The sequence below is a fragment of the Coniophora puteana genome, assembly GCF_000271625.1.
Source record: "Coniophora puteana RWD-64-598 SS2 unplaced genomic scaffold CONPUscaffold_7, whole genome shotgun sequence".
Lineage (NCBI taxonomy): Eukaryota > Fungi > Basidiomycota > Agaricomycetes > Boletales > Coniophoraceae > Coniophora > Coniophora puteana.
In genome coordinates, this window is record NW_006913059.1 from 1,855,993 (window position 1) to 1,881,013 (window position 25,021).

Sequence of the window (25,021 nt, forward strand, 5' to 3'; positions counted from 1 at the left end):
GCAACGTTACCGCCGTGGACTGGACACAATATAGCTTCTACTGATTGTGCTTGCAACGTTGCAGGTTATTTCTGATCGCCGCGCGTTCGGGGGTAACTCTACTCTGACAGCCCGACCAACGAGACGTGAACTTGTCGGTTGGAGCATCTGCACATTTGGCATCGCCCTCAGAGTGGACATCCGCACCCATTCAAGATCTTATCCAACTCCACAACAGAAGCATGTGTCCAGGCTGCCAAGCCCCCGGGCGTCGAACGAGTCCAGGGTCTGTGACCATGCATCATTTACCGTTCATGGCGATACTGTACTGGTCTGCAATTCTTCGCGCACAAGCTCAACAAGGGCGAGTCGGTTAAGCAGCCAAATATAGCCATACTGAACCTCCGAGTACGACAACTTCCAGGCGCAATGTGCTCGTTTCTGGTTAGATCCCCGTGAAGCGCTCGGGATATTATTAGTGCTCTGATACATCGGCTCTCAGATATGTAGAACATTTCCAGCGGCCAGAGGATTCTGATAGATCTGAACGTTCTGTGGGAACGCGAGGTTTTTGTGCGCACCTTTCATCGAAAAGCGGGGGCGTCAGCGACTTCTGCTTCCTTTCTTCCTCAGCTGTCGCTCCCGACTCTCAATATCAGCTGGCCAACAGATCACCATCGGCTTCAGCACCACATCGCGAATGCTGCAGTTCCAAGTTTGCTAGGCATTTTAAAAACATTCTCTGGTTTTGAAGGTACGTAAACATAATTTATTATGTGCGCTGCTCGAGCAATAAGTAACATGGGTTGATATGCCTTCTAGACTATAACAAACGTCTCTTTAATACACCAAGTTGTATTCACATGAGATACTGCAGCAGAGTAACGGAGAGAAAGAGAAAGTAACTATCATCATGAGCGCCAGCCAAGACTAGCTTGGTAGATTGTCCGTCCAGCGGGTACGTGCCATCATCAGCGATGCCAGGAGTGTCGTTCACATACCAAAGCCACCCATATCGATTGCGTTATGTGTCCCTATCAAAAAAGGGAGATGAGCGTTCACCGACTGTACGCCGTCAGCGGAGACCGGTGCCGGAGAAGAATAGTCGCTTGATCGCCATTGGCTGTACTCCACAGCTTGATTGAGGTTCGTATTGTGCGATCCCATGGTGTTGGAGGACCACCCAATCCGGGACGGGTCTCCGCTCGCCAGGGCCACGTTGCTTGCAGCCAGGCTTGGGTGTAATGCAGTGTCGACAAGATGACCATTTACGGGCGGGAAGTTTGTGCCAATGCGCTCGCCCATTTGAAGATGAGAGAGCCAGCCTAGTGCGACCGGGTGTGTGGGCATCGTTTCCTGCTGCGGACCTTCTAAGATTACGACGTGAGTGCGTATTAATCACTGCATTGTTAGAACAATCGCTTACCATGGCCTTGAAATATGCCAAGAGAACCGTGATCAGGCGCTGTACCGTGAAAATCCTGTGTCCAACCTCCTAAGGAACCGACGGAGGAATTCAAGGTCGATGGCAGCATGGGGGTGGGGATGCTGGTAGGCTGCCAATTCATTACCGAGTGCGATCCGATAGTACTAACTCGAGCGTGAGTTCCGGCAACTAGATGCCCTTCTCGGCTGGCCAGAAACTCGAGCCAACGCTGGTCGCCTGGATATGTGAAGCGTCAACCCCCACCCTCCTCGGAAGAGAAATGGCTTACCACTGAGCTTGTCATAGTAGAGTTTGGTAGCGCCGTGCTGTTTCTTACAATGCTTTCCGATGGCCGATTGGTCGGCTGCTTCATGAGTGCATAAACGACACTTGTATCTCTTCAGCCCAAGACTTAAGATGGGTTAGTTGACGTGAATATGAAAAGCAGCTGCCACGCACTGCTTAGACTCGATGTGAGCTCTCTGAGCTCTGCGACCTCTAAATGACCTCGGCTCTCCGTTCATGCCGATGCACTTAGGTTCGGGGCAGTATATTGACGTCATCTTGAAACTAGTGTTGAGCGCTTCCTCCGGCCAGCAACGACGCACAGCGTCAAGTTGGGTGATGGGGGAAAGAGCCCTGTTTGTGAGGCAGTAGAGGTAACGGAAAAGCAGGCGGAATGGAATGAAGTGTCTGAACGCTGCGGAAGGGGTGTTTCTTGAATCAGCTCGTCCGAGACTCATAATATACCGCCGCCATCGCGTCCACAAGCAATCCACAAGTGCGGATGTCCTCTCCTCGCGATCTGCTCGTGCTGGGTTTCTTCTATTGTTGTGTCAACTTTCATAATGTGGTTGAGGCATGCTACTGGCGCATGGTAAGCCTTCGCGATACAGGTTTATTGGTGTCAATAGGTTGGTAAAAAGAACTTCGAAGTGCCAGTTTGGTACTAGTGGCTCCGACGCGCCGGTCCGAGGCCTGTACACGTTCCGCGCTGAATCAGCCTGCCCTAATCGATATTCCCACGCTTCTCTGTACAAAACCTCCCCCGACCCGCGCCCACTTTTTTCTCCTTAGTGCGGCGTCACGGTCTTCAATTTTCCCCAGTGTTGCTCACGGCTGCCCCTTCCACGCGGCTGTTCGAGTGTCAGGCCGTGTCCAGAGCGACGCTTTCGGACGTCTTAGCACCCATACGCGCCTTTTCCGACTTTCATCGCCGTTCGCGGAGAGGAGAGTAGACGGGGAAGGCGACGGGTCGGGGGTTTCGTACAGACTTTTTTTTTTCGGCTTCTTCTTGGGTTGTTTCGTTTCGTGGGGTGGGGGATTTGTGGGCATGGATGGATACGGTGTGTTCGTGATGCGACTTCATCGTGCTCGCTGATGCAGATGTCTCGGTGCGTGCACATCGACGCTGGGTCGCGGTACTTTCCTGTCGTCTATGACCATATACTACATCTTCGATGTATCCATTCTATCGTGCTTCGCTTTCAATGCAATCCGACTTGCTCTCTACCTCTTTTCCCACCAGCGCGATCTCCCATATCATCACAGTTTTTTTCACCCTCACATCCGCCGCTCTCAAGAGCCTGCATCCGGTTTTGAATATTCGCTCTTCCTGTTGTCTGCCCATCAAGTATAATCGCCCTGTCTACGGGAATTGGTAGATCTTGGTTATATTGTTCCTATAGTACACGATGCAATCCATTTCGTTCCTTTTCATCTCCATTCTATCTAGATCGCCAACGAATATTCATCTAGAGCTTGCTGACCATCTCCGGAACCACGTCCTTACCCGCGCCCTGGACGAGGAAGTCGCGTACGTTGGTGAGTGCGCGGACCTCCATCTTACGCTGCGAATCCTGGTTCTCCGTGCCCATGTGCGGAAGGAGCGCGTTCTGCGGGAACTCGAGCAGCCGCGGGTTCACATTGGGCTCGTCGGGGTACACGTCAAGGCCGACCGACGACAGCTGTGAAAGCGTTTGAGATGAGATGGACGTCGAGCGATAAAATGTATACGCACGTGTCCATCCTCGAGCGCACGAATCATCGCCTCCTCATCAATCACCTTCCCTCGCGCCGTATTGATAATGATACTCCCCTTGCGCATCTTCCTGATCTCCTTCTCCCCGACCAGATGCACCGTCTCCGGCCGCAGCGGCACATGCACACTCAACACGTCGCACGCACCCCAGAAGTCGTCCAGCTTCTCGACGTACCGGCACCAGCTCGGCGCGTCCGGATTCGGCCGGCGCGAGTGGTACACGATCTCCATCGGAAATGCGCGGACGAGGTGCGCGAGGCGCAGGCCGATGCCGCCGAGCCCGAGGATGCCGAGCGTGCGTCCGGTGAGGTCGTGCGTTTTGCCTGCGGATAGGGGGTTTTTCCACTGGCCTGCGCGCAGGGCGCGTTCGGCGTGTGAGAAGTGGCGCAGGCAGGAGACGAGGAGGAAGAGCGCGGTCGTTGCGGTTGCGTCGTCGACGGCGCCGGGGGTGTTGGAGACGGTTATGCCTGTTCACGCAGCGTTTACCGTTGTAAGGAAAGACAACGGGAGAGAACGGTGGGGAGAGACGTACCCTTGGCCCTGCACTCCAGCACGTCGATCTGATCGTAGCCTGCGCCGTTGTGTGCGACCCACTTGACGCCGGCTTCAGAGAGCGCGGCGACGACGGGCTTGTCGAACACGCCGATGCGGTCCGCGGAGGTGTTGTGCCTGTAGATGCCGACCGTGTCTGCGTACTTGCCGCCGGGCTTGAGGCCCGCGAGGAAGTCGTCGCGTGTCTGCGAGTCCATGCGCTGTTGGTGTATCGTGCGTGTCGTCAGTTCACGTCGTGGGGAACGTGGAGTGGGGGGAATGTGAATGGGGCGATGGGTGACGGAAGAGATTGTTGAGCAGAGGCAAATGAAGGGCGACGTACCACAACCTCTGCAAGCCCGTCGAAGAGCTGCTTGCACTCCTCGTGCGCCCATGCGAGATCACCTGTATCAAGTGTAGCACAAGCAAGGGGTCAGCGATCTTCCCGCTGGGTTCGGTGCACACAAGAGAGGAGACACGGACCACATATCATAACCTTTCTCTGTGTCATCGTACTAAGCAGCCTTGACAATCGAGTAGTCGCAGGAGAGATAGCGCTGCGATAAGAAGCCTTAAGCTGACGAGCAGTAACAGTCGAAGAGAACCTTAAAGAGGCAGACGACGTCCTGCCAGTGAAAGATAACAGCGTGAGTGGCATCGCAGCAACTCTAGGGAGCAAATGGACACCCCGCCACGTCCGCCGCTGTATTCTCGCGGGCAGGTGACACCGCGATGACCCAGCTTGGCCAGCGGGGGTGACGCCGTAGATTAAAGGCAAGGGAGAACTTACCGGTCCGAAGGGGTCCTGTGACTCCTCGGGATCAGCGGTGTGTGGGAGGCTTGATGATGGGGAGGGCAACGAGAAGGAAACGCGCCTGAGTTGGATTAATGATTGGCTGGTGGGAGGGAGATGGACGACGCGACGGAGTGCCGTCGATAAGATGACGATTCGGCTTTGGCGGGCCGATGTGCCGATTCATGCGGGGAAGGCACGGGTGTAATTTGGGTGTAATGATAGGTTCGCAGGCAAGGTTTTACGACGACGATATCAGGTGTGTGACTAGGTATGAGTGATATTTTATAGTAGAGGATATGGAATCATTGTTTTCTTGTTCAAGCGCATTGGCTGGTGCGTACGCGACGCGGAAAGTAGGAGTAGACACTCAAGCCACTACCGTCTCCGAAGGCCTGACCACAAACTTAGACGCGCTCGCCTGCCCCGCCTTGAGCCTCTGGAGCGCAGGCCACACGGCATTTAGCCCACCAGCAACAATCTCGGGGTTTCCGGGCTGCACAACAACGATCTAACATCACTTTACGCCCATTGCAATGTAGCCTGGACACGCACCTTGATATCACCCCTCTCCAGCATTCCCTCAGCAGCTTTACAGAACGCCTCCCCGAAATCGTGATCGTCCGCGGGTAGATCGATTGAACCACCGACCATGAAATAGGTCACCTTCTTCCCACTTGCCTCTTCCGCTTTCACCTTGGCTTCGTCCAGCAGGGGAGGAAGCACCAGCACGAGGTCGCCGCCGCTCGGCGCGAGGGCATCGAACGCCACGAGCTGCGTGTCCGCGGTGGAGATCGAGTCGTAGGCGAGCGCAAGAGGTGTCAATTGCGTGAGAGATTTGATCTGGGAGACGAGCTCGGATGTTGAGAGCGAGCGGTCGAGGATCTGTGTAGCGCCGAGGGAGGTGAGCAGAGGCTCGTGCTTCAAGGACGCGGTCGTAAGAATGGGGTGAAAGCCACCAAGGCGGGCAAGCTGGATTGCTGTGGAAAATTTGAGAGGTCAATTCTGTAACAAGAAGGGATAGACAGGAGCAAACGCACCAGCCAGCCCGATCTGCGACGACCCGCCCATGATCAAGATCGACCTGCCCTTGTGCGCGCCAAGGCCCTTGCCGCCCTCTGCCCAGGGCGCAACGAGACCTAGCCCGCGTGGTGCGGCCTGGTATAGACCCACGATAACTGTGAGGTACGCAGTCGGAATTGTCGCGCCCTCGTCGAACGAAATGTTCTTGGGAATCTTGAGCGTAGCGGTCGCGAGCGGAGCGCTGTACTGCTGGAAAGAGCGGCGGGTGTCGTCTGCGGTACCTTGGTACGCGCTGAATGATACACAACCAGCACGTTGCGGATATTCAGTGTCCAAGGCATTGGACGAAATGGAGACAAGGGGCCACTCACACACGGTCGCCAACCTGGAACCCCTTGACGCTCTCGCCGACCTCGACGACAACGCCTGCGCCTTCCCACCCGAGGATCGCCGGGTAGACTGTCACGCGCCAGTAGCCCTGTTCTTGAATGTGCGCATCGAGCGGATTGAGCCCCGCCGCCTCGTTGCGCACAAGAACGTGTCCTGGAGCAGGGCGTGGCACGGGCGTGGAGGACGAGAGGTTGAATGTGCGAGGAGAAGTCGGGGTTTCGTCCGAGAGATGGAGAGCGACTTGGGTGGATGGGATGGTAATGGAAGAAGACATCGAATGTGGTCGAGGTGAGCTAGTGGTAAAGATCCGTGAAGCAACGTTGGGATGGGCTACGGTGACGCTCTGCTATATAGACGAGCGTGCCATTCATCGCTGAGTAAGACGTTCAGTTTTGGCAAGAAAGAGTACGTTTGAGCTTATGAATCCTACATTCATGACAAGGATGCATTACGAGTCACAATTTCGCTCGTCCCTATCGCGTACTTGAGGTACTTCAATGGCTCGAAACATGCGGATCTGAGCTGAGCGAGGATGATGAGGAGCACTCTTAAGGCGTCTATAAAAATACCGGATTACTCAGCCAGGTAGTGTGGGTTTTCCGGGGAAATCGGAGACGGAATTAATATTAAACGCCCGTCTCCCCGTTTTGACTGACATCTCCCTTCATGAGTGGGGTGTCCATTTGACTGGAGAATACTGCTCAGCGCTTTCCAGTCAAACGGAAACCCCACTCCGTCTAGTAAACTTCAGCCTCAGCAACATATCCTTCCATCAGCCACGCCATGCACCTCTCCATGTATGGCTCCTTTGTTAATGCTCGGACCGACGTCGTGAAACGCGAGGAAACCCTCTCCTCTCTCACTTTCCCACCTCGGAGCGTTAGTGCCGGCCTTATGGCCCCTCGCATTCAACATCACCCCATTCATATCGACGCAGACCAGCAATGTTAGGAGATGTCTAGCAGTCCAAATCCGTGCAGCGTACGCCTATTTCTTCGCGCTGCTCGTCGCCAACTCATCTTTCATCAGCCCCAACCACTACCCATCCATCCTACCACACCTCACCCCATACTCTTACCTCTTCTGTGCGCTCATCGCTCACACTGCTGCAGAACTTAGACATCCCACACGCGTTCCATCCCACTACGCTTTGCTACGTCGCGTCTATCGCAACAACCTGGTAAATAGTTGCAAGAAATCGCGTACGGACTCGAGTGACCCTCGCGTCGTTGGACTCTGCATCGCAAATTAGAAGAGCACTACAATCTTCCCTACTCGTATCATTAGTAAGCCTGCCCCACCTTCACCTTCACCCGGTCGTTGCTCACCGCTCGGACTCGACCCCACATTGTAGACTTGACGCGTATCATGACATCGTCTACAACCCCCAACGCGATGCCGATGACATCTCATCCTTCCACCCTGGGCGAAGGCATCCCCACCTCCGCCCCCATTCCCACTTCTCCCTCCGCAAACGAAGGGAGGAGCTGGCGTACCTGGCTCCCGCATGTCCCCCGCTCGATCTCCCGGCTCTTCCAAGCCCAGGTTCACTACGACTCTGTCGGAGACGCAGTTGAGGGCCAGGCTCGGGCTGAAGCCAAAGCCGAGGAAGCGGCCCGCAAGGCCGCTAAGAAGGCATCCAAGAAGGCCGCGAAGCAGGCCAAGAAGAGCAAGACCGTCAAGTTCCCGTGGAGGCACGGTGTTCGCGGTAGCCGCGACAGAGGTGTGCGTGTCAGTGTCCACACGAACGTTGTCGCCCGCAGCGATGCGAACCTCTGCCCGCCCACCGCGGAAGCCAATGAGGTGGGCCCCAGCACCGGCGCCAATTCGTCCTCGGGACGTCTTGCGTCCGAGTCTGGTCCCACTCCCGCGCCTACCACTGGCAGAGTCTATGCCATTCCGCCCGGCTTGTCTGCTGGGCGGGTGCCCTCTTCTATGGCAGGAGCTGCGGCGATGTCGTTCGGCACTTTGGATGCTTACACCTTTGCGTCTGCCTCTGTCACGACGTTTTCGACTGCAGCTGCGTCGACCAGCTCGCTGGGAATCAGCAACGCAAACGCGGGTGCGTCTATGGACACGCTCGCCACGGAAGTGGGGCAGGACAATGAGAAAGAGGTCAAAGAAGACGAGGATGACGAGGTGCGTTCCCTTGCATCATTGTTAACACGACTGGCACTAACCAAGAGATCTAGTTGACCCCTAGAGCGTCGAGGAACATTCCGAACGTGCTCAACGTCAACGCCGCCACCAGCCTCGCTTCCACCTCTGCCTCCAACTCCTACATCGCCTCCGCTCCGTTCCCGACCATGACCATTCCCACTACCAGCGCCCACCCCGCCAGCCTCATTCCCGCATATGCCCCCTTCGCACCGACGTACCGCCCGGGCGAGACCCCTCTCGGCATGGCCGCCATGCGCGCTGCCGCACCATGGGTGCCCGCGAACGCCATTCTGGTGGACAACGGACAGTTCTTGAACTACTATCTCGCCCAAACCCAAGCCCACGCGCAGGCTCGTGCGCAGGCTCAGGCTCAGGCGCAAGCTCAAGCACAGGCACAAGCGCAGATTCAGGCGCGATGGCATGCGCAGCTCGAGACGCATGCCCAAGCCCAGGAGTGGCTGGATGCTCAGGCCTGGAACCAGCCTCAGACGCATGCTACCCCACGAGCTCGAGTGGGGCAGGAAGACAACGACGAGGAGCCGGCGCGGGGCCCTCTCAGGGTGGTCAACAGGACGCCCTCGCCCACCGCTCTGCCGCTTCCCTCGACGCCTGCATCTGCGCAGGCGTACGATATTGTCGCAGTGGATGAACAACTAAAGACGTTCGGTAAGCAGCTGTTTTCTCTCGTAAGGACTGTCGCTCAACTTTCTCTAGTCCTATCCCCTACCGACACCATCGAGCCTGTTCCGGTGCTCACTCACGACACCATTGCCACTCACGCTGATGCTGACGGAATGTCAGTTTCAGCTTGGGCCATGATAAGCGAGGATGAACTCGCACTCGCCGAGGCCGCTGCTCTATCCGTGGCTCAATACGCCTCGTCTTCGCGCGAGGCCACTGTGCCAGCATCCCCTTCCGAAGAAGAAGGAAACGTTTTCGAATCATATTCCCCATCCGCGAATCGGTCACCCCTAGCCTCAGAAGCGCACACGCTCCCGCCTGTCGGGACGTGGGCACACTCTGGGAATGCCCACCACGAAGCCGATCATTCTCGCGACGAGCGAGAAGTCGACACAAACGAAGAGGGCCAGGACGACTTACCCAACGGAGAAGAGTACTTGGAGTTCGACGACGAAGGATTTTACGGCGATGAAGAGCTAGAAGAAGGCGATGTGTTCGATGATGGCCTCACGTCGGACACCGAGGACGAGCGCGACGACTGGGCCCGGGGTACCTCCCCCGCTGGCGCCGCTCTGGGCACCATGCTCGGTCTCGAGCTTCATCTCCCCGAGACCGGCATCGACCCTACCCTCACGCCAACACAGGCAGCCCTGCATCGCCGCAACATTGAGGCGTATGCACGGGAGATGGGGCGGCTCGACGCCCATGTTGCGTACATGGTCAGCCATGGCATCGCTCCTCCCCCTCGGGACCCGCGCATACCCGAACATGTGTATGAGCAGGAGCGGCGTCGAATCGAGCACCGTTTCGAGGAGCTGTCGGCGGTTCAGGCGGAGAGGCGAGCGGAGACGACGCAGCGGGAGACCAAGTCCTTCATGCAGACTATCATTGCGGGTCTTCGCGGGGAGTCGGCACGGACGCCTCGCAAGGCGCGCACGGAGCTGCTCGTTACGGACGAGGTGGAGGTTACTCCGGAGATGGAGGCCGCGCGGTTGCGCCGCCAGGCGTTCAAGGCCCAGAAGGAGGAGATCGAGAGGGTGGAGAGAGAGATGGAGCGCATGGAGCGCGAGGAGCGCGAGCGGGAGGAGGAGGAGGAGCGGCAGAGGCAGCGCGCACGCGAGCTTTGGTTCGGCGTCAATGCACAGCCCGAGGACGACGCCTCGCAGGAGAAGATGCGAAGGCTGCGAGAGGCGCTTGATACGGCGCTTGTCGAGCCTACACCGGTGCCCGCTCCTCAACCGGTGCCCGCTCCTCAACCGATCCTCGCCCCTCAACCGATCCTCGCCCCTCAACCGATCCAGCCGGCTCCCCGTGTCGACGGGCCGGTGATCGCCCAGGACAACACCTTGACTCGCGAACTCTCCAACCACTCTACTTCCTCGGCGTCGACAACGGTGGTGGCGGTGCCTTCCAGACGGAGGTTGCAGGTGATGCCGTCCAGACGGAGGGTGTCGCCCGTTTCCATCTCACCGGACGTCTCGATCATCATGGAAGAAGACGAGGACGAAGACGGCAGCGTCGGAAGCGCGACACCTACATTGGTGGATGTCAACGTTCACGATGTCAGCCCTCCCGCTGCCGCCCCTCGCAATGCTGCAGGCAATGCTAGGATCACCCCGAACGTCATCACGACGAGTAATGCGCGGACCGCCCGTCATGCCCTTGAGATGGAGCTTGCGGATGCGATCCAAAGTCGCCTTCCCGCGTATGTGTTGGCTGCTCTGGCCGACAGTGTCGCCGAAGACGAGGCTCTTGAGCTAGAATCCACCACCCCACCAGGCTCACCCGGTGTCTAGAGGGTTCCAGTTCGTAGAGGTGATCGATATGGTGAGTCCCCTCGGATTTTTAGTTTTCGAGGAAACGCCAAATGCTTACTTTCCATCAGATCTCTTCTCAGGACCCGAACACACGTGGGGAGTGAAGCTCCCGTGACACGCGATACGTTCTCTGGCACATACCATCTCGTCTATTTTCTTCTTCTTTGGTTATGGATAACGGACCATTATGCATTATACGCTGACTAATTGGATTCCCTATACATGTACTTAGACTGGCGTTTGCCCTTGAGGGAGGGCGATGCTTTACGATATATCTGTAAAATATAGAGAATTCGACGTGTAGTCTGATTTGTGCGTGACGTGAATCAGCAGCTTCAGTATACCATGACTGATCGGAAGTGTGGAAGCGAATGAGTGCATCATTATGATGCTCCTTCCATGCTCAAGGAAATTTTCTAAATCTGGTGTTCAGATATAAGCATGACGGTCAAAAGAACATTGAGTACATCCCCTTCCCTAGTGTCACCGCATTGTAAACTTCCTCTTTCTCAAACCTTGCGGCCTTGCTTGTGGCTGCGAACGACACGCAGGTGGCGTGAGCTAATTGCGTGTGATAATGTCGGAAATTTACTTTTTGCATCGCAACGGAACTTTGCCATTAGGGCATTGTGATCTATTATAACACACATCACTAAATGGGCGGATCGAATATAAGTACATGTACATGAGCAGTAGTAGAATCAGTTATAATTGACACCGTACCTTAATGATATTTCGAATCTCCAGCACGAGTGGAGCGTAAAGTCCGTTTTTAACATATGGGAAATCAGACCAAAATCTGACGGTGAAATGGTCAGATCAGGGATGATATTATAATATTGATGGCTATCTTACCACTGACGGAGCCTGCATGATAATTACACGATAAGAACGGCTGGTGATTTATGCCGCATGATAAAAACTCACACCATATGATGAGGACTCGCAATCTCGCCCATGATTTTAATGACAAGACATTCATCGTGAATATCATATAGTACATGATGTAGCATTATGCGAGGTTAAAACGACGAACGAGGATAATACACGAGAGCAGGAACACGAGAGCAGCAGCATGAGAGCAACAATGATACATGAGAGCAGCAGCAGTACACGAGATCAGGAGGTCCGAGGAAAGAATTAGACTCAAGTTACTCACATCAACCATCTATAGCTCTTCGTCCATCACTTTCCACCGGGTTGAGCTAAAAGGGATGAAAAATGAGTGAGTGATGGGGCGACAGCAATAATGCATGCACCTCATCGTAGTAGAGTGCATTGAAGAATGCTGTTGGCTTCGTGCATAAGGGGTTCTAGCTTTCGGAAGGTACTTATATGCGTAGTAAAACATGCCAAATTTACCAGAGCCAAAACGCCAGAAGAACTTGACAATTCTAAGACAAGTGGATGTGGAGACAATTGGTGGTGGGGAGGCGTGTAATGAAAACAGAGAGTACAGGGGAGGATAAATAGCGGGGGAAAGAAAGAGAAACGGTTGAAGGGAGGAGAGAGAAAAGGCGAGGAGAGAGTTCAAAAAGGCGAAGGCAAACAAAAATGTCTTATCTTATCTTATCTCTCCATCAGCTTTAGGGCTGGCTTCATCATCTGTCTCTGATTGGTCAGAATTATTAGAGGTCCTCTTCTATTTCATTTTGCCGTCGTTCTTGTAGCTGGAATGCATGTCGCCGCTTCAAATTATCAAGCATTGCTTTGCAAGAACTATAGGTATGAATAGAAGCAGACAGAGGCCGAGCGGTTGGTATCCATGCATTCAACGTGATGTGGCCGGTTTTCTCCCCCCACTCACTTGTTCCACGAGTGTGCACAAGGGCGAGTTCATGCGTCGTCTCAGGCGTTTCCGCCACACTAACTCATTTTACAAATCTATTCGTAAAATATGGGTGCTCAGACATGCTTGCTTGCTCCGTGAGTGCGTGGCTTTAAATACCAGCAGTTCAAGTTTAGTTTTCAAAGGATATGTCCCTATTTCAATGCGCCTGGATACAACTTGGGGTCTTGCAAGGCAAGCTCGAGCCTGAGTGAACGTTAAGTGAAGACGAGACTCTCACCAACGCGACCGGCCCCGCATCATTGTAAAGGTCAGCGGGTATTCGAATCTCTACTGTTTGTTATTGTTCATCGTTTTTCGTTTGTTATTTGTTAATGTTCATTAGTATTCCTCTCTGCCTAAAGCGGTGGCTGACATATGCAGTTGAAGTTATCGCTCAATGGTAATTTTGTTTCTGAGATGGTCTCCGTATTTTATATTCGACTAACAAATGTACGAGCAAGATCATCAATTTTGATCAATGGTAAAGTGTCCGCGACATGGTGTTCGGCCGAAATTCACTACCACACCATAACGATATGTTCACTCAATGGGAATGCGTCACCATTCGTGATTATACACAACTGTCTCGACGGCGATATTATAACGGTGAGCACTCGGTATAACGGTCAGATTTTTCCCACCCATTTAGTGATGCATTTTTTCCGTTGTGATGCCGTTGGCGCCCAGCAATTTTCATCAAATTCCTGTCGCAATTCCATTGCAATGCATTAAAATGGTCGCTATGATGGGCATTTTGATGACGACTTTGTCATTGTAACGGCCAGATTCATTTTGGCATTGTGATCCGTTGCAATGGATCACAATGCCAAAAAAGAATTTCCGACATTAATAAGAGTTGTCGTGGGAAAGTGAAGTTAGCACCGGCCAACGCGCGGAGGAGCCTGCACCTACCTACGCCCGCATACACGTTCAGCGCTTCAGTGCTCTACAACTGTCTCTGTCTCATGCAATCTCATGCTTTACCAGCCAATTCTTTGCATTCATTCTCTGCTCAAGCCCCTACCGTCTTGGACTTCAAAACAATGTACGTGAGATGACTTGTCTAATCCCACTACTGATTGGTCAGCACCTCTTTGCCGGTTCTCTCGGGAACGTAGCAGGTTCGCGATCCCATCTTGTCCTCGATCGCTTTGTCAGCCTATGACTCAAAGACACTATCATCATTCTTATATCTCCTATCAAAGTTGGTTCCTTGACTAGGCAACCCGCGATGAAAATCGCGAGGACAGACGGCGAGGAGGTGGTCCGCTCGGTGTACCTCTAGCCTAGGAGCTGTGGGATACCTACGGGAGGTTAGAAGCTCGGTACTTTCGACTTTCGAAGAAGCCTCCTGTGGACGAGTACGTGAACGACGCGAACACCGGAGGTCATACTTGCCAGTCATTATGAGATTCGGTTGAACGCAACGTTGGGAACGCCATAGGAAGAGGGCTATATAGAGAGGTACGAGACGTCGTCTTCGGGAGGCCAAGAACCTGGCATCGAATTGGCCGCTCTCTCCGTTTTTAGACTCATCAATAACAAGCAATGTCGAGCACCGACACTTCCCCAACCCAGCTCGCCCTGCTCCTGCCCGCCGTCGGCGCGCCCTTCGAGCTCGGGCGAATCCCCGCTCCCACTCCTTCGAGTCTCGGCCCCGGCGAAGCCCTTATCAAAAACTTTGCAGCAGGCCTCAACCCCGCCGACCACAAGTCGCAGTCCAAGGGTTTCATCGCCGTGCGCGAGTGGCCCGCCGTGATTGGATATGAAGGCGCGGGCACCGTCGAGGCCGTTGGCGAGGGCGTCACGCGCGTGAAGGTCGGGGATAGGGTCGCGTACATGGGCGTGATGGAGAATAAGGGGAGGACGTTTCAGCAGTGGATCGTTAGCGAAGCGGAGTGGTTGTTTCAGGTGCGCTTTCTTTTGGAAATTCGCGATGTCTGAGCGTCAGTGACGTGGGTGCAATATGTATGATGTAGATCCCAGATAACATGGACTTCGAGACGGCAGCGTCCGTCCCTGCCGCGCTTACAGCAGCCCTTTTAGGCGTATATCAACCCTCGCCTCACGGATTGGGCGTCTCTGCCCCATGGCGTTCCGACTTTGACTCCGAGATCAATGCTGGGAAGCCATTTGTCGTACTCGGCGGTGCATCTCAGATAGGCCAGTGGGCGATCCAATTCGCGCACAACGCCAGCTTCAGTCCCATCATCACCACCGCATCGCTGCACAACTCTGGTGTACTGAGGGGCATCGGGGCGACGCACGTGCTCGACCGCTCGCTCTCCGCCGAACGCGTCGTCGAAGCAGTTGAAACTATCACCGGCAAGAAAGAAGGCGTGACATACGTATTCGACGCTGTAGCGTTCCCGGAGACGCAGCGAGCTGGGTTGACGCTGCTCGCAAAGGGCGGCAAGATGGTCGTTACCACCTCCCCGGTGGTCCAACCAGAAGAAGGGAGCGGGAAGGAGGTGATCTTCGTGCGTGGCGCGTTCCAGTTTAACCCAATCCACGAGGAGTTTGGGAGGGAGTTCTTGAGCTTTTGGCCTGGGCTCGTTGAGCGTGGCGAGCTTAAGGTGCGCATTTACTTCTCGATCTTGTTGTTTTTTAGTTGAGGAGGGTCCATCTTGCTAGCCGAACCCGGTGGAAGTGCTCCCTGGCGGGTTGAACGCTATAGCGGATGGGCTAGAGCGTCTCAAGACTATTAGCGGGAAGAAGCTCGTCGTCAAGCCTTGGGAGACGGAGGCGACCATTTGACGCGTCATCTATGATGCGAGCCAACCAACATATCGAATCCTGTGTGTGTGTATTGTTGAGTTCACCAATGCATTATTTGTGGTTATCTATCCCGCGAGGTTGTTGACTCGCAGCTCCCATCACCCCCATCGATATGACCAGCCTTACGAGTGTACGGATGTTTGACTCTGGTTCCGGTCGATATTAAGCGCACGTTGTTGATCCCGATTCGAGATCGAATAGGATCGACTCCGATCAGCTACAGCGTGTTTTTCATCTTTGGACTTCATCCGCTGCACTTTCCTTCTTTGATGATAATTTCTTCCCATTATGGCCTTATGACATGTAGATCAACCAGAGGTCCCGGTCGTTCTCGTTTTGCTTTATGAAAGGCACGCGGGTAATGTCATCCCGGCCCAGCGCAGTTAAACCGGCTAACGTTTCCTCTTTGCATTACTAGTAAACCCTTTGAACCTATCTTGTTCTGATACTCGGCGGCCCTCTGCTCTCCGGCATCGCATGGCTACGACTCGCCAAGCTGTCTACTTCTTCTTCGAGCCTTTGGGATGGCGTCATAACAAGATTTACCCAGTCAAGTTCACAATTAGGTGGAGAGGTAGAGGATGACGCATCATTGCAATCCGTGGATGCCCGTTTGACTTCAGACTGACACCAGCGCTCTCTACTGATTCGTGACTCTCCATCCTTACTCCTCATCTCAACTATTACCTTTACCCTCACCCTGTCCCCGAATCCGCCACAGTTGCTCCGTTAACACAGCTTTGACCCTGTATCGAGTTTATAACTGACTGTAAGTAACGTGTTCTTAATCTGTGGCACTCACAAGTTACTTATAACAAGTTTTTCCGACGACAGTGCGTCTGCATACGTGCAAAAAACCTAGTATCCAACTGCACCGAGTCGTCTTTCACCGCTGCTCGCACCTGTCATTCATCAGCCCGCCCTCATCTTTGTCCTTCATCCCTCTCTCGTCACCCAAAGTCATGGCCGGTGCTTCCGTACCTCACGCAGCTTTTGCGGCATTCTTTCAGCCCGCCCCTCCTACGCCCGTTCCGCAGTACCAACCCGGCGAACCTATCTCTCCACTCCGCAAGACGTGCGAGCGAGTGGGTAAGTGGACGAAGCGTCGTTGCTGGATACGCGAGGCAATGAGCGCGAAGGTCAGGGGCAAGAAAGGGAAGAAGGCGCCCGCGATTCACTCCTCTACGCGCTACCACGGGGGCTCGGGCGAATCCGAGGTGGGACCCTCGTACAGCGCGTATGAGCTCGCAGATTACTCGTGGGCGTCGGACGAGCCCTTCCTCAACGTTGAGCCAACCCGCAGCGTCAACAATCCCTCAACCCCCGATCGAGGAGGCGCTATGACTCCCTCTCCTGCGTCTCCGGATCTTTTAGCGCTCTCGGGTGTTAACATGAGTCCGTTCGCGCTCCTGTCCAGGGATCCGACTCGTCTCTGGCCAACGACCTTCATACAACCCCGCGTGCACTCTTCCGGTCCGTTCGTCGACATGCCTGTGCTTTTCGAGAGCGACGACTCCGACGATGGCTCCGACGATATCACCACCACCAGCGATAGCTCGGAGGACTACCATAGGTTTCTTCCTTCCGGCACTTCGAAGCCCGAAGACAAGACGACAAGCGCGGTGAGGACGCTCCTACGGCTTGTGCATCCTTCTCCGTCTCGGGTGTCGGACGGCACACCATACCTTCCGGCTTTCGATGCGGCTCAGACGGGCGCGTTTTCGTGTGGGACGAAGACGCACCTGGATGTCGCGGAAGCGGTGCCTAGGGGCCATATGAGGAGGTCACCTGGGACACGGAACTTGTCCATGTGTGTTCCGACGAGCAGCGGTCCGCTCTCTGGCTCGAACGCGCGTCTTACTCACGGTGTCGGTCTGGGTGTTAGCGTCCTTAACGCCGACGTCCCTCAAGGTGTCTCGTCGTCATCTGACTCGACGACATCTGATCCCCGGGTCTTCGTCGTCAACCTGGCCAGCGACACCGACTCTTCGACGACAATCAGCTCTGCGATGCGCGGATCGGGGTCGTCCGCGCTCAGCTTCTTGGCTCTTGTTGATTCTCCTCCGGCGGTTTCTCCGGCCTCTCCACCATCTGTGTCTGCATTACATCGACTCCTATCATCTCACTACGTTCCTGATCCTGCGGCGCGCGCGATCCCGCCGAGAGGGACTGTTGCACGCTCGGATGATGCCCACGTCCACACTGATGGCGCGGTTGATAACCGTATCCATGACGAGGGCCTGGAATGGAGTGTCTTGTTCGAGTTCGACAGCGAGGAAGATGGCCACTGCTACATGGCTGCTTCGAGTTCTCGCGCGGCTAGCGTCCGTCTGCAGGCGACGGGTGCCTCGAGGTCTTTGGCTGCCAGGTCTACCGGCGCCGATAGTCGCCCGAGTTTGTGCCCGACGGATAGCTGCATGGAGTATTAGGCTACTGGCTATTGAGTAGACGGGATTGATCGGAGAAGAAAACGGGATAGCTGCCGCTTCGAGGAGAGGGCCTCGGGGACGAGGGCGATCATCTCTTGCTTCAGGACGCAGCTGTAGACGACATATCGACTACCCGGGTCCCTTACCGGATCGATGTCTGTGGGAGACACTGATCCAGGCTAGGTCAGGGACGCTTTTTATTCCGCCGCATGTACTCGTCCGACGGTTTTCTGCCGTCGCAATTACTCACCTGTTGTTGTCAGTCACTTGTGTATAATACTCTCGGGCGCTTGCAGCGTCGTTATAATACTACATGTATAGGCTTGTCGACGCGTGATTCGGAGAGTGTAATAATAACGGATTGTGGCGGGTTAGTGATTTAGCGGAGGGGTACTCTACATTGATGTGCGTCGGCGCGCCACTGCGTGGCGGTGAGACCAATTCCGATTTGCCCGGAGCGCGCTGCGGCGTTTGTTTGCTATTATTTGGGTGCAATCCCGTTCTCCGCCTCGTCTGCTCTTCGTCGTTCCATCTATGGCGACCCCGCAAATACGCAGACCGACACGCATATTCTTTGCTTGGCTACGGAACATCTCGCAATGGCACGACGATCTCGTATTCACGGGCGCAGACACCTTGCCTCACTGCCTCTCAGTCAGGCTCTACTGGGTAATTCGCCCCGACAACTGATGCTGGGGTGTGCAACAGGATCCAGACTCGATAAACACAGTCACCTCTTACTTCTTAAGCTCGACTTCACACCTGTCGCTCTCACCTTGCCATCGTCATCCTAAATCCTCGAATGTGACGTCCGTCGTCGTCATGACCCCCTACTCTGGTCTTAGCTAGGCTGGTTCGATCTCTAATGTGTGTCGAAAAGAAGGAGCTGTCGCTGTTACAGGTATTCCTTTGCGTCATCGCGGTGCGTAGATTCTGGTCTGACCTAGAATGTCATTTGACTTATATACGCCTTGCCTCCTTCCTCTGTTCTCTATCTCCTTCACCCACGTTCTCATCCTATCGCCTCCCAAGCACGCCTTTGACCTCGAGTCCTATCTCCTGCAACCTACCCAAGACATTGTAAGCATCCATTCGACTAGTGTTGTAAACGCGCCTGACCTGCGCCCCGTACCTTTTTTTCGCCTAGAACAATGGCTTCCATCCCCCGCAGTCTCAAAGTTCCCCACGCCATCCTCTCATCCCTCCTCAAGGTCTTCCACCGTGGCCCTTCCACTCGCCTCGGCCAGAAGACGACCACCGGCTCTGTTCCTGTGAAAGCGCCAAAGTTCTCTCCGTTCTGGAAGAAGCGAGGCCGCAGGTCCAACAAGTCTAAGAAGGGAAAGGGAAAGGGAAAGAAGACTAACAAGAAAGCGGGTAGCGGGTTGGGACTTTTTGTCCAGTGTGTGCACAAGTCGTTTGGTGTCCCGATCCACGAGGACGGAACGACTGGCGGTCCTGCGGATGCCTCAGGCAAGCAAGGCACCCGCGGCGAAGGCGGCCCTGCGATCTACGTCGAGGGGCCGTCCTTGACCGGTTCTGAACAGGGCGAATTCGAGATGCGCCCGGAGGACATGTCTCGCGCATGCGAGATTCAGACCGCCGACGATACTGTGGGAAGTTCGTCGACGAGCGAAGAGCGCTTCTTCGACGTTGCGCTCAGCCGCTTCTCCTTCGGCACCGGAGCTGCTCATGGGGCCGCCTCTGGTCCCAGCTCCGGTTTTGGCGGCATGACCCCCTCCCCCTCCATCATGTCCGGCCTCTCTGGCCTCGCCAACGCCAACACCTATACGGATGCTGCTAGGTGCACCTACAGCACCCTGTCGAGGGATCCTGACCGCCTTAGGCCCTCAACCCTCTGCCGCGGCGGCTGGTATCCGAACCAGCGCCCCCGCGAGCAGATGCCTATCGTCCTCGAAAGCGACAGCGAAGAGGACTATGGCCAAGTCATCCCCGACAAACCCCGTCAACTGCACGTCGTCAACTGCACGCCTGTTGGCGCCTCTCCTCCCTCTCCTCCCTCTCCTACTGCTCATTGTGGCGTCCCCCTCACCGATGCGCCCCTTGAGAGCCGCGAGCCGCTCGCACGTCCCGACAGAGGCACCACTGTGGGAGTGGGCCTCGGCGTCGGTGATGTTCTTAGTAGATCTGCCGCGATAGTCGACGCTGCATCAAGCGAGTCTCGCGAGACGATGTCGACCGTCCCGTCTGGGTGGTCGGCTCTCCCCTCGTTATCCTCTTCGGAGGCTATGTGCGGGGGCCTCTCCGAGTCCGCGACGACAATCTACTCTACATCCGCCAAGGGATCTACCTCTGCTTGCGCTCTTCCCTCTTCTTCCACATACGATTGCGCCTTCCCTTCCTCCGTTCCATCTTCCGGTTCTATGCCGTGCGCACCCCCGCTTATCGGGGCTGGCGCGCACCCTGAACATGCCCATGTTGCTGCCGCAAACGCGGACAACGAAGCCGAAACCAACGACTTCGACAACGAGGGCCCAGAAATGGACACCACGGACCAACAACTCGAGCACAACTCGAGCTACGAAGACTACGAAGGTCACGTTAAAGAAGAAGACATCGAAGACCTTGACCCCGACGCCAGCATCCTTGGGATGTACACGCGCTCGCATCCCGTCTCGACCCCGGGCTCATGGCTCTGGGAGAACGATGATGAGAGCTACGACGAGTATGGCTACAGCTTCAACCACGACAGGACCTACCGCTCTCTGGCACCTTCGCCCAGCCCTCGTCGCGTCTACGGCGATGGGAACGAGCACTCTATCATTGAGAGCTCGGTTGCGGACTTCATGTCGCACAGCGTGCTCTATGCGACCCCGGTCAGACGTGGAGCCGATGGCGACAACGTGAGTGCGAGTGGGCGGCGACGTCTGGGAAGCGCCAGCGCCGTCCGCTCCGCGCGCAAGCTGCTCGGGCGCTCGCCGTTCTGGTTCCTCACCACACCCCTGCGGAGCGTCTGCAAGCCGGTTAGGCCGCCCAGGGAAAACTCGGGCGACGACGCCGCAGACCAGAGTGTGGACACGGACGATCTCTGGGCGCAGATGCGCGACGCCATCGACCTTGCGCGCGACGGCGCGTATGTCGACCCCGCCAAGCTCCTCGCCTCCCGGGCGATTGCGCCGCGCACCCCTCAACGCACGCCCCTTAGGATGCAGCGCCTCATCGGCCCCGCAGCTCCTGGCTCGCGGTCTGTGAAGGCTAGTAAGCTTTCTTCGGTCACCAATGCGAACTCTCCGCGTAGCGCAGAGAAGTACGCGACGCCTGACAAGGTGTGGTGGGCTGCCAGCGGTGCTGATCTGAACATGTGCATGTAGGCGACGCACCTCTTGGTCGATGGGTTCCTGACGTTTCATTCACTTGCTAATATTCCTCATGTCTACGCATCATCTTCATGATGACCACTTAATGTTTTAGACGGCTCGACACGGACACTAATTAGATTATGCTACATGTATCGCTTAGTGCCATTCACTCGTTGTAATGAGGATCGTGAATCTTAGACGCATTCTTCCCTTACTTCAATCGTGTGAACTCAATCGTGTGAACTCAAAAGCTACTGAACGCTGTAAGGTTTTCGTCGTGGCTGCGCCTTGACCGTCGCATGTCTATCGAACCTTTACCTCGAGGTTAGGCTTTCGAAGACCTAAATATTCACATGTTCGTAGATATTCCCCAGTAATCGATTTACACTTGGTTCTCCCACATAGCTGGTGGTCCTTGATCCCCTTGAACTCTACGAGTACATGACGTAGCCCACACTGACTTCGATACTTATAGCGCATAAGACAGAGTCGCAGCATTACAGTACCGCAAAAATAGCCTCTGCCCCATGCAGCCAGATCTAGTCCAGCGTTATTACTAATAATGTTCAATGCCCTATGACGCCTACTATACATCATGTGCCACAAAGCGCCTAGCGGCTCCGTCCGCCGTCCTTGCGAACGCTCAAGTTGAGTTGATCCGATAGCGTAAATCTCGTAAGTTCATTAAGCAGTCAATCGGACTTCTGTGTTTCACCATCGATCACGCCGTTACCGGCGGCGGTCGTATATTGCAGCAAGGTAATTTGCCTCTGCCCAGTCTTCTTTTTCTCACGGGTTAGTATACCGCACCTGGACATTCACGCGCAGTCATAAATAACCCTTCTGTTTCAAAAGCGCGCCGAAGTATTCGGACCAGTACCTTGGCGCCTAACTCCAATGTTCCAGTATTGAAGCTCTCGTCTCTCTCACCATCCCCGTATCAAGGATGGTATCAAGGACGCAATGTTTTATAGTAGCAACTTGATGGAGTCTCAGTATTTGATTCGTTGATCGTTATGGCACATAGGTCTCGGATTCGCGCGATCGCGGGAAGCATGGATCGAATCGCCCTTTCTCTACAGCACCGGACTTGACGCCTACTCTCTAAACCCACATAGGTAGGTTAAATCCGCTCTCATAATGCTTGCGGATCGGGCATCAGATGGGCACGTAAAGGGAGCTATCGGGAAATACAAAATTACCGATGCGCATTTGTAAGCTGCCGGACACTCTTCAATTGTCAGTGACTCATCGTTCCGTATGGGTCGCGTACGCTATTGATTAGTCTCTAATTCTGCATGTTGTCATTCACTTTGTCGGCCATAGATGGTCACATCTTCGATAAAGCCGCGTAGCCTACGAATAGTGTGTATATACGCTAGAGCTAGTCAGGGATAATTCTAGTTCATCACCTTTTTGTCCGACCCAACTGGCAAAAGAAGTCTCAGTCCACTTCATCCGATATTTAAGGACCTCGAGAACGTTATAGAAAGATACCTCCGAGAATTTTCATTAGTAAACGTTCTTCGTACCCACATTTCATTCCACATGCGATACAAATGAGATCTTGAGTGCCTCGATGGGTGACTTGTGGGCTTCTGAAATCTCGATGCGCCTCGTATCACCTTTATGGAATACTGGGTACAGGGATAGTATGTCATTTCTGCCTATGAACAAGACTTCATCCTTTCTCTCTGTAGAATTAACGTTGCGATGTTAGAACATCAATAGTACAATGGTGCAACCCGAACCCAAGCAATGACGACAGACATGGACTTTGATAACAACTTTCTTTCTCTTGGGCATACCTATGGAGGCTGAGAGAACTTATCTCAAGCCTTTTAGATCGGCAGGTACGTGTAGTCATCGCCATTGAACTTCAGGTATGCCCGCTGATAGATATCTTTGTATGTCCACAACAACCACTGCAATGGGTTCTCGCTCATGCGTCAAGCATATCGGTTCAGGTATCAACACAGCATACCTACTATGAAACATCACAAGCCACATTAATGCAATCATACTGGAAGCCTTCCGCGTCTTGTATAGACCTGGTTCAGCAGGTTGATATAAAACATGGAATACGATCTTCAAATCTGACCATACCCTCGGCTCATATCCTGCCTGCTTCCGTGTTCAACGATACGACCACTATATCCTTCACGGTCCAACTGATCCAGTCTCTTTCTACAGTCTACAATGGCGGTCTGCTGTACGCATAGCGACTGCATTGATGCGGAAGGCCAGTCCGTAAAGCACTTCGCCAACACAAGGAACGCCAAAATTCATATCGAGTCTAAGCAGTGAGAAACGAACTCCTAGGCAATTATGATTAACGTTATTAATACCGTTTATTAGTTTCGGCATTAAACGATACTCGTGCCTGATACCCGACTGCACCTATAAGACCGCCGATCCATCAGCAATCAGACGGCACTGTACAGGCCACAAACTAGGGCCGACGAAGTTTCTATTTGCCAACACACGGCGGGGTGCGTTCTCTTGCTTTCAGCTTCACTACTCGTATGTGCTTATAGAGTATTGATGCGCAGGCGATGACAGCTGGCGCCGCTTTTGCCAGCGTTGTGACCAATCCATAGGAATGACTCCTAGGAACACGCATATTAGCAAGTCTGCGGCGCAACAAAATACCGATACATTTATGAACACCGATTCCAACGGCCCTTACATTTCTCTATTTTATCCACTCGCACATGAAGAGTATACAGTTGATATGCTCATAATGCATTGCCTTATATGGCAGGTTAAGGGTCTTTTCAATTCAAAATTTCCTTTTCGGTCTATGCATTATGAGCATATCAACTGTACAACGCATGGTAAGGCATGATCCTGATCGCTGGTAAACGGTGCCAATTCTTACACACGCGTTATAGGACTACGCGGGACACACCTCCAACCTTACTTCCTTCCTTCGGCTGACATTCCACCGTACTTCGGACATCTGACGTCATATGTACCGCAAAACCAGATGAAATATGGGCACACTCCGGGACCCTCCAACTAGCCCAACCGTACGAGCGCTGCATTAGCTTTAACACACTGCCAAGGACCAAGATTCAGCGTCTTTCAGGGCTTTTAGCAGGGTTTGGTCCAAGAGAAGAATCTCTAAACGATTAAACACATAACTTTCAATAAGAACGATCCACTCCACACAAAGTCGAGCTATTTCAAAATCCAAATATAACAGTAGCGCTCCTACACCTCGCTCATAGATTTGTTCCCTGTACATTCTTCACTTGGCAATCCCTGTAAATTCATTCCTATATACATCCTCCAACACAACTAGATGATACTATGACACATACGACATCTAATCTGAGTGCGTACTCATTCTAGTGCATTTATGGTCGTCTGCTCCTAACTAGTACCAGCTATATGCCACCTACTCACGTTGGGGTCAAGGCGCGAGAGAAGAGCTTATGCTGGTCGTGACCGAACTCCCAAGGAGGAAAGGAGGTTAGAGTGAACTGATTACGGTGACATCATCAATATCCGCTTATTTCAGGCAAATGAGCCTGAGAGACCTCTCTATTCTTTCATAGTCAAAGGAACTTTCAACATGTGGCACAGTTTACTCCCAGTCTCTGACGGAGTTGCTGAACGATGATCTCACCCAAGTCGCGGTGTTCATTATACTACCCATAGTGTCTTGAACGAAAGAAGGTGAGAGTAGGTGACATGCGACGTTTTGGCCGGTTTCAACCGTGGTAACTTTGGCAAAATGAATACCGATCGGACTCCAATGTCCGTTACCTCTTAAGGTAACTGGGTTTTATGTGGGAAAATTTTTGAAGCGGGAGTGAC

General features: G+C 54.0%; 6 protein-coding genes across 6 annotated transcripts; 4 read left to right on the top strand and 2 right to left on the bottom strand.

Annotated features, from left to right (window-relative positions):
• Positions 1-3,037: 3,037 nt before the first annotated feature.
• CONPUDRAFT_82819 (uncharacterized protein) lies at positions 3,038-4,803 on the bottom strand. Its single transcript, XM_007771412.1, has 5 exons — positions 4,461-4,803; positions 4,321-4,382; positions 3,979-4,198; positions 3,426-3,913; positions 3,038-3,372 (listed from the first exon to the last, which is right to left on the bottom strand). The coding sequence occupies exons 1-5, from the start codon at positions 4,486-4,488 to the stop codon at positions 3,160-3,162; spliced, it is 1,011 nt and encodes a 336-aa protein (XP_007769602.1). The 5' UTR covers positions 4,489-4,803; the 3' UTR covers positions 3,038-3,159.
• Positions 4,804-4,883: 80 nt separating this feature from the next.
• Positions 4,884-6,482, bottom strand: CONPUDRAFT_82822 (GroES-like protein). The gene is made up of 4 exons (XM_007771413.1): positions 6,165-6,482; positions 5,811-6,085; positions 5,326-5,750; positions 4,884-5,266 (listed from the first exon to the last, which is right to left on the bottom strand). Exons 1-4 carry the CDS (start codon positions 6,455-6,457, stop codon positions 5,141-5,143), a joined length of 1,119 nt encoding a protein of 372 aa, XP_007769603.1. The 5' UTR covers positions 6,458-6,482; the 3' UTR covers positions 4,884-5,140.
• Positions 6,483-6,959: 477 nt separating this feature from the next.
• On the top strand, positions 6,960-7,572 carry CONPUDRAFT_82823 (uncharacterized protein). Its single transcript, XM_007771414.1, has 3 exons — positions 6,960-7,164; positions 7,213-7,469; positions 7,538-7,572. The coding sequence occupies exon 1, from the start codon at positions 6,967-6,969 to the stop codon at positions 7,132-7,134; it is 168 nt and encodes a 55-aa protein (XP_007769604.1). The 5' UTR covers positions 6,960-6,966; the 3' UTR covers positions 7,135-7,164; positions 7,213-7,469; positions 7,538-7,572.
• Positions 7,573-14,220: 6,648 nt separating this feature from the next.
• Positions 14,221-15,429, top strand: CONPUDRAFT_57027 (GroES-like protein; the record flags this gene model as incomplete). The annotated part of the gene is made up of 3 exons (XM_007770825.1): positions 14,221-14,583; positions 14,652-15,248; positions 15,307-15,429. The coding sequence occupies 3 exons, from the start codon at positions 14,221-14,223 to the stop codon at positions 15,427-15,429; spliced, it is 1,083 nt and encodes a 360-aa protein (XP_007769015.1).
• Positions 15,430-16,403: 974 nt separating this feature from the next.
• Positions 16,404-17,879, top strand: CONPUDRAFT_144686 (uncharacterized protein; the record flags this gene model as incomplete). Its single annotated transcript, XM_007771415.1, has 1 exon — positions 16,404-17,879. The coding sequence occupies exon 1, from the start codon at positions 16,413-16,415 to the stop codon at positions 17,877-17,879; it is 1,467 nt and encodes a 488-aa protein (XP_007769605.1). The 5' UTR covers positions 16,404-16,412.
• A 1,151-nt stretch (positions 17,880-19,030) lies between these two features.
• Positions 19,031-21,396, top strand: CONPUDRAFT_144687 (uncharacterized protein; the record flags this gene model as incomplete). The annotated part of the gene is made up of 1 exon (XM_007771416.1): positions 19,031-21,396. The coding sequence occupies one exon, from the start codon at positions 19,031-19,033 to the stop codon at positions 21,206-21,208; it is 2,178 nt and encodes a 725-aa protein (XP_007769606.1). The 3' UTR covers positions 21,209-21,396.
• Positions 21,397-25,021: the final 3,625 nt, after the last annotated feature.

Excerpts from the sequence above, each read along its gene's own strand:
- CONPUDRAFT_82822 (XM_007771413.1), bottom strand. The coding sequence starts at position 6,457 with ATGTCTTCTTCCATTACCATCCCATCCACCCAAGTCGCTCTCCATCTC. Across the intron at positions 5,751-5,810 it reads GTCGCAGATCGGGCTGGCTG|CAATCCAGCTTGCCCGCCTT; the intron begins GTGCGTTTGCTC and ends AATTTTCCACAG. Across the intron at positions 5,267-5,325 it reads TGGAGAGGGGTGATATCAAG|CCCGGAAACCCCGAGATTGT; the intron begins GTGCGTGTCCAG and ends GTTGTTGTGCAG.
- CONPUDRAFT_82823 (XM_007771414.1), top strand. The coding sequence starts at position 6,967 with ATGCACCTCTCCATGTATGGCTCCTTTGTTAATGCTCGGACCGACGTC.
- CONPUDRAFT_82819 (XM_007771412.1), bottom strand. The coding sequence starts at position 4,488 with ATGACACAGAGAAAGGTTATGATATGTG. Across the intron at positions 4,199-4,320 it reads ACGGGCTTGCAGAGGTTGTG|CGCATGGACTCGCAGACACG; the intron begins GTACGTCGCCCT and ends ATACACCAACAG. Across the intron at positions 3,373-3,425 it reads GTGCGCTCGAGGATGGACAC|CTGTCGTCGGTCGGCCTTGA; the intron begins GTGCGTATACAT and ends ACGCTTTCACAG.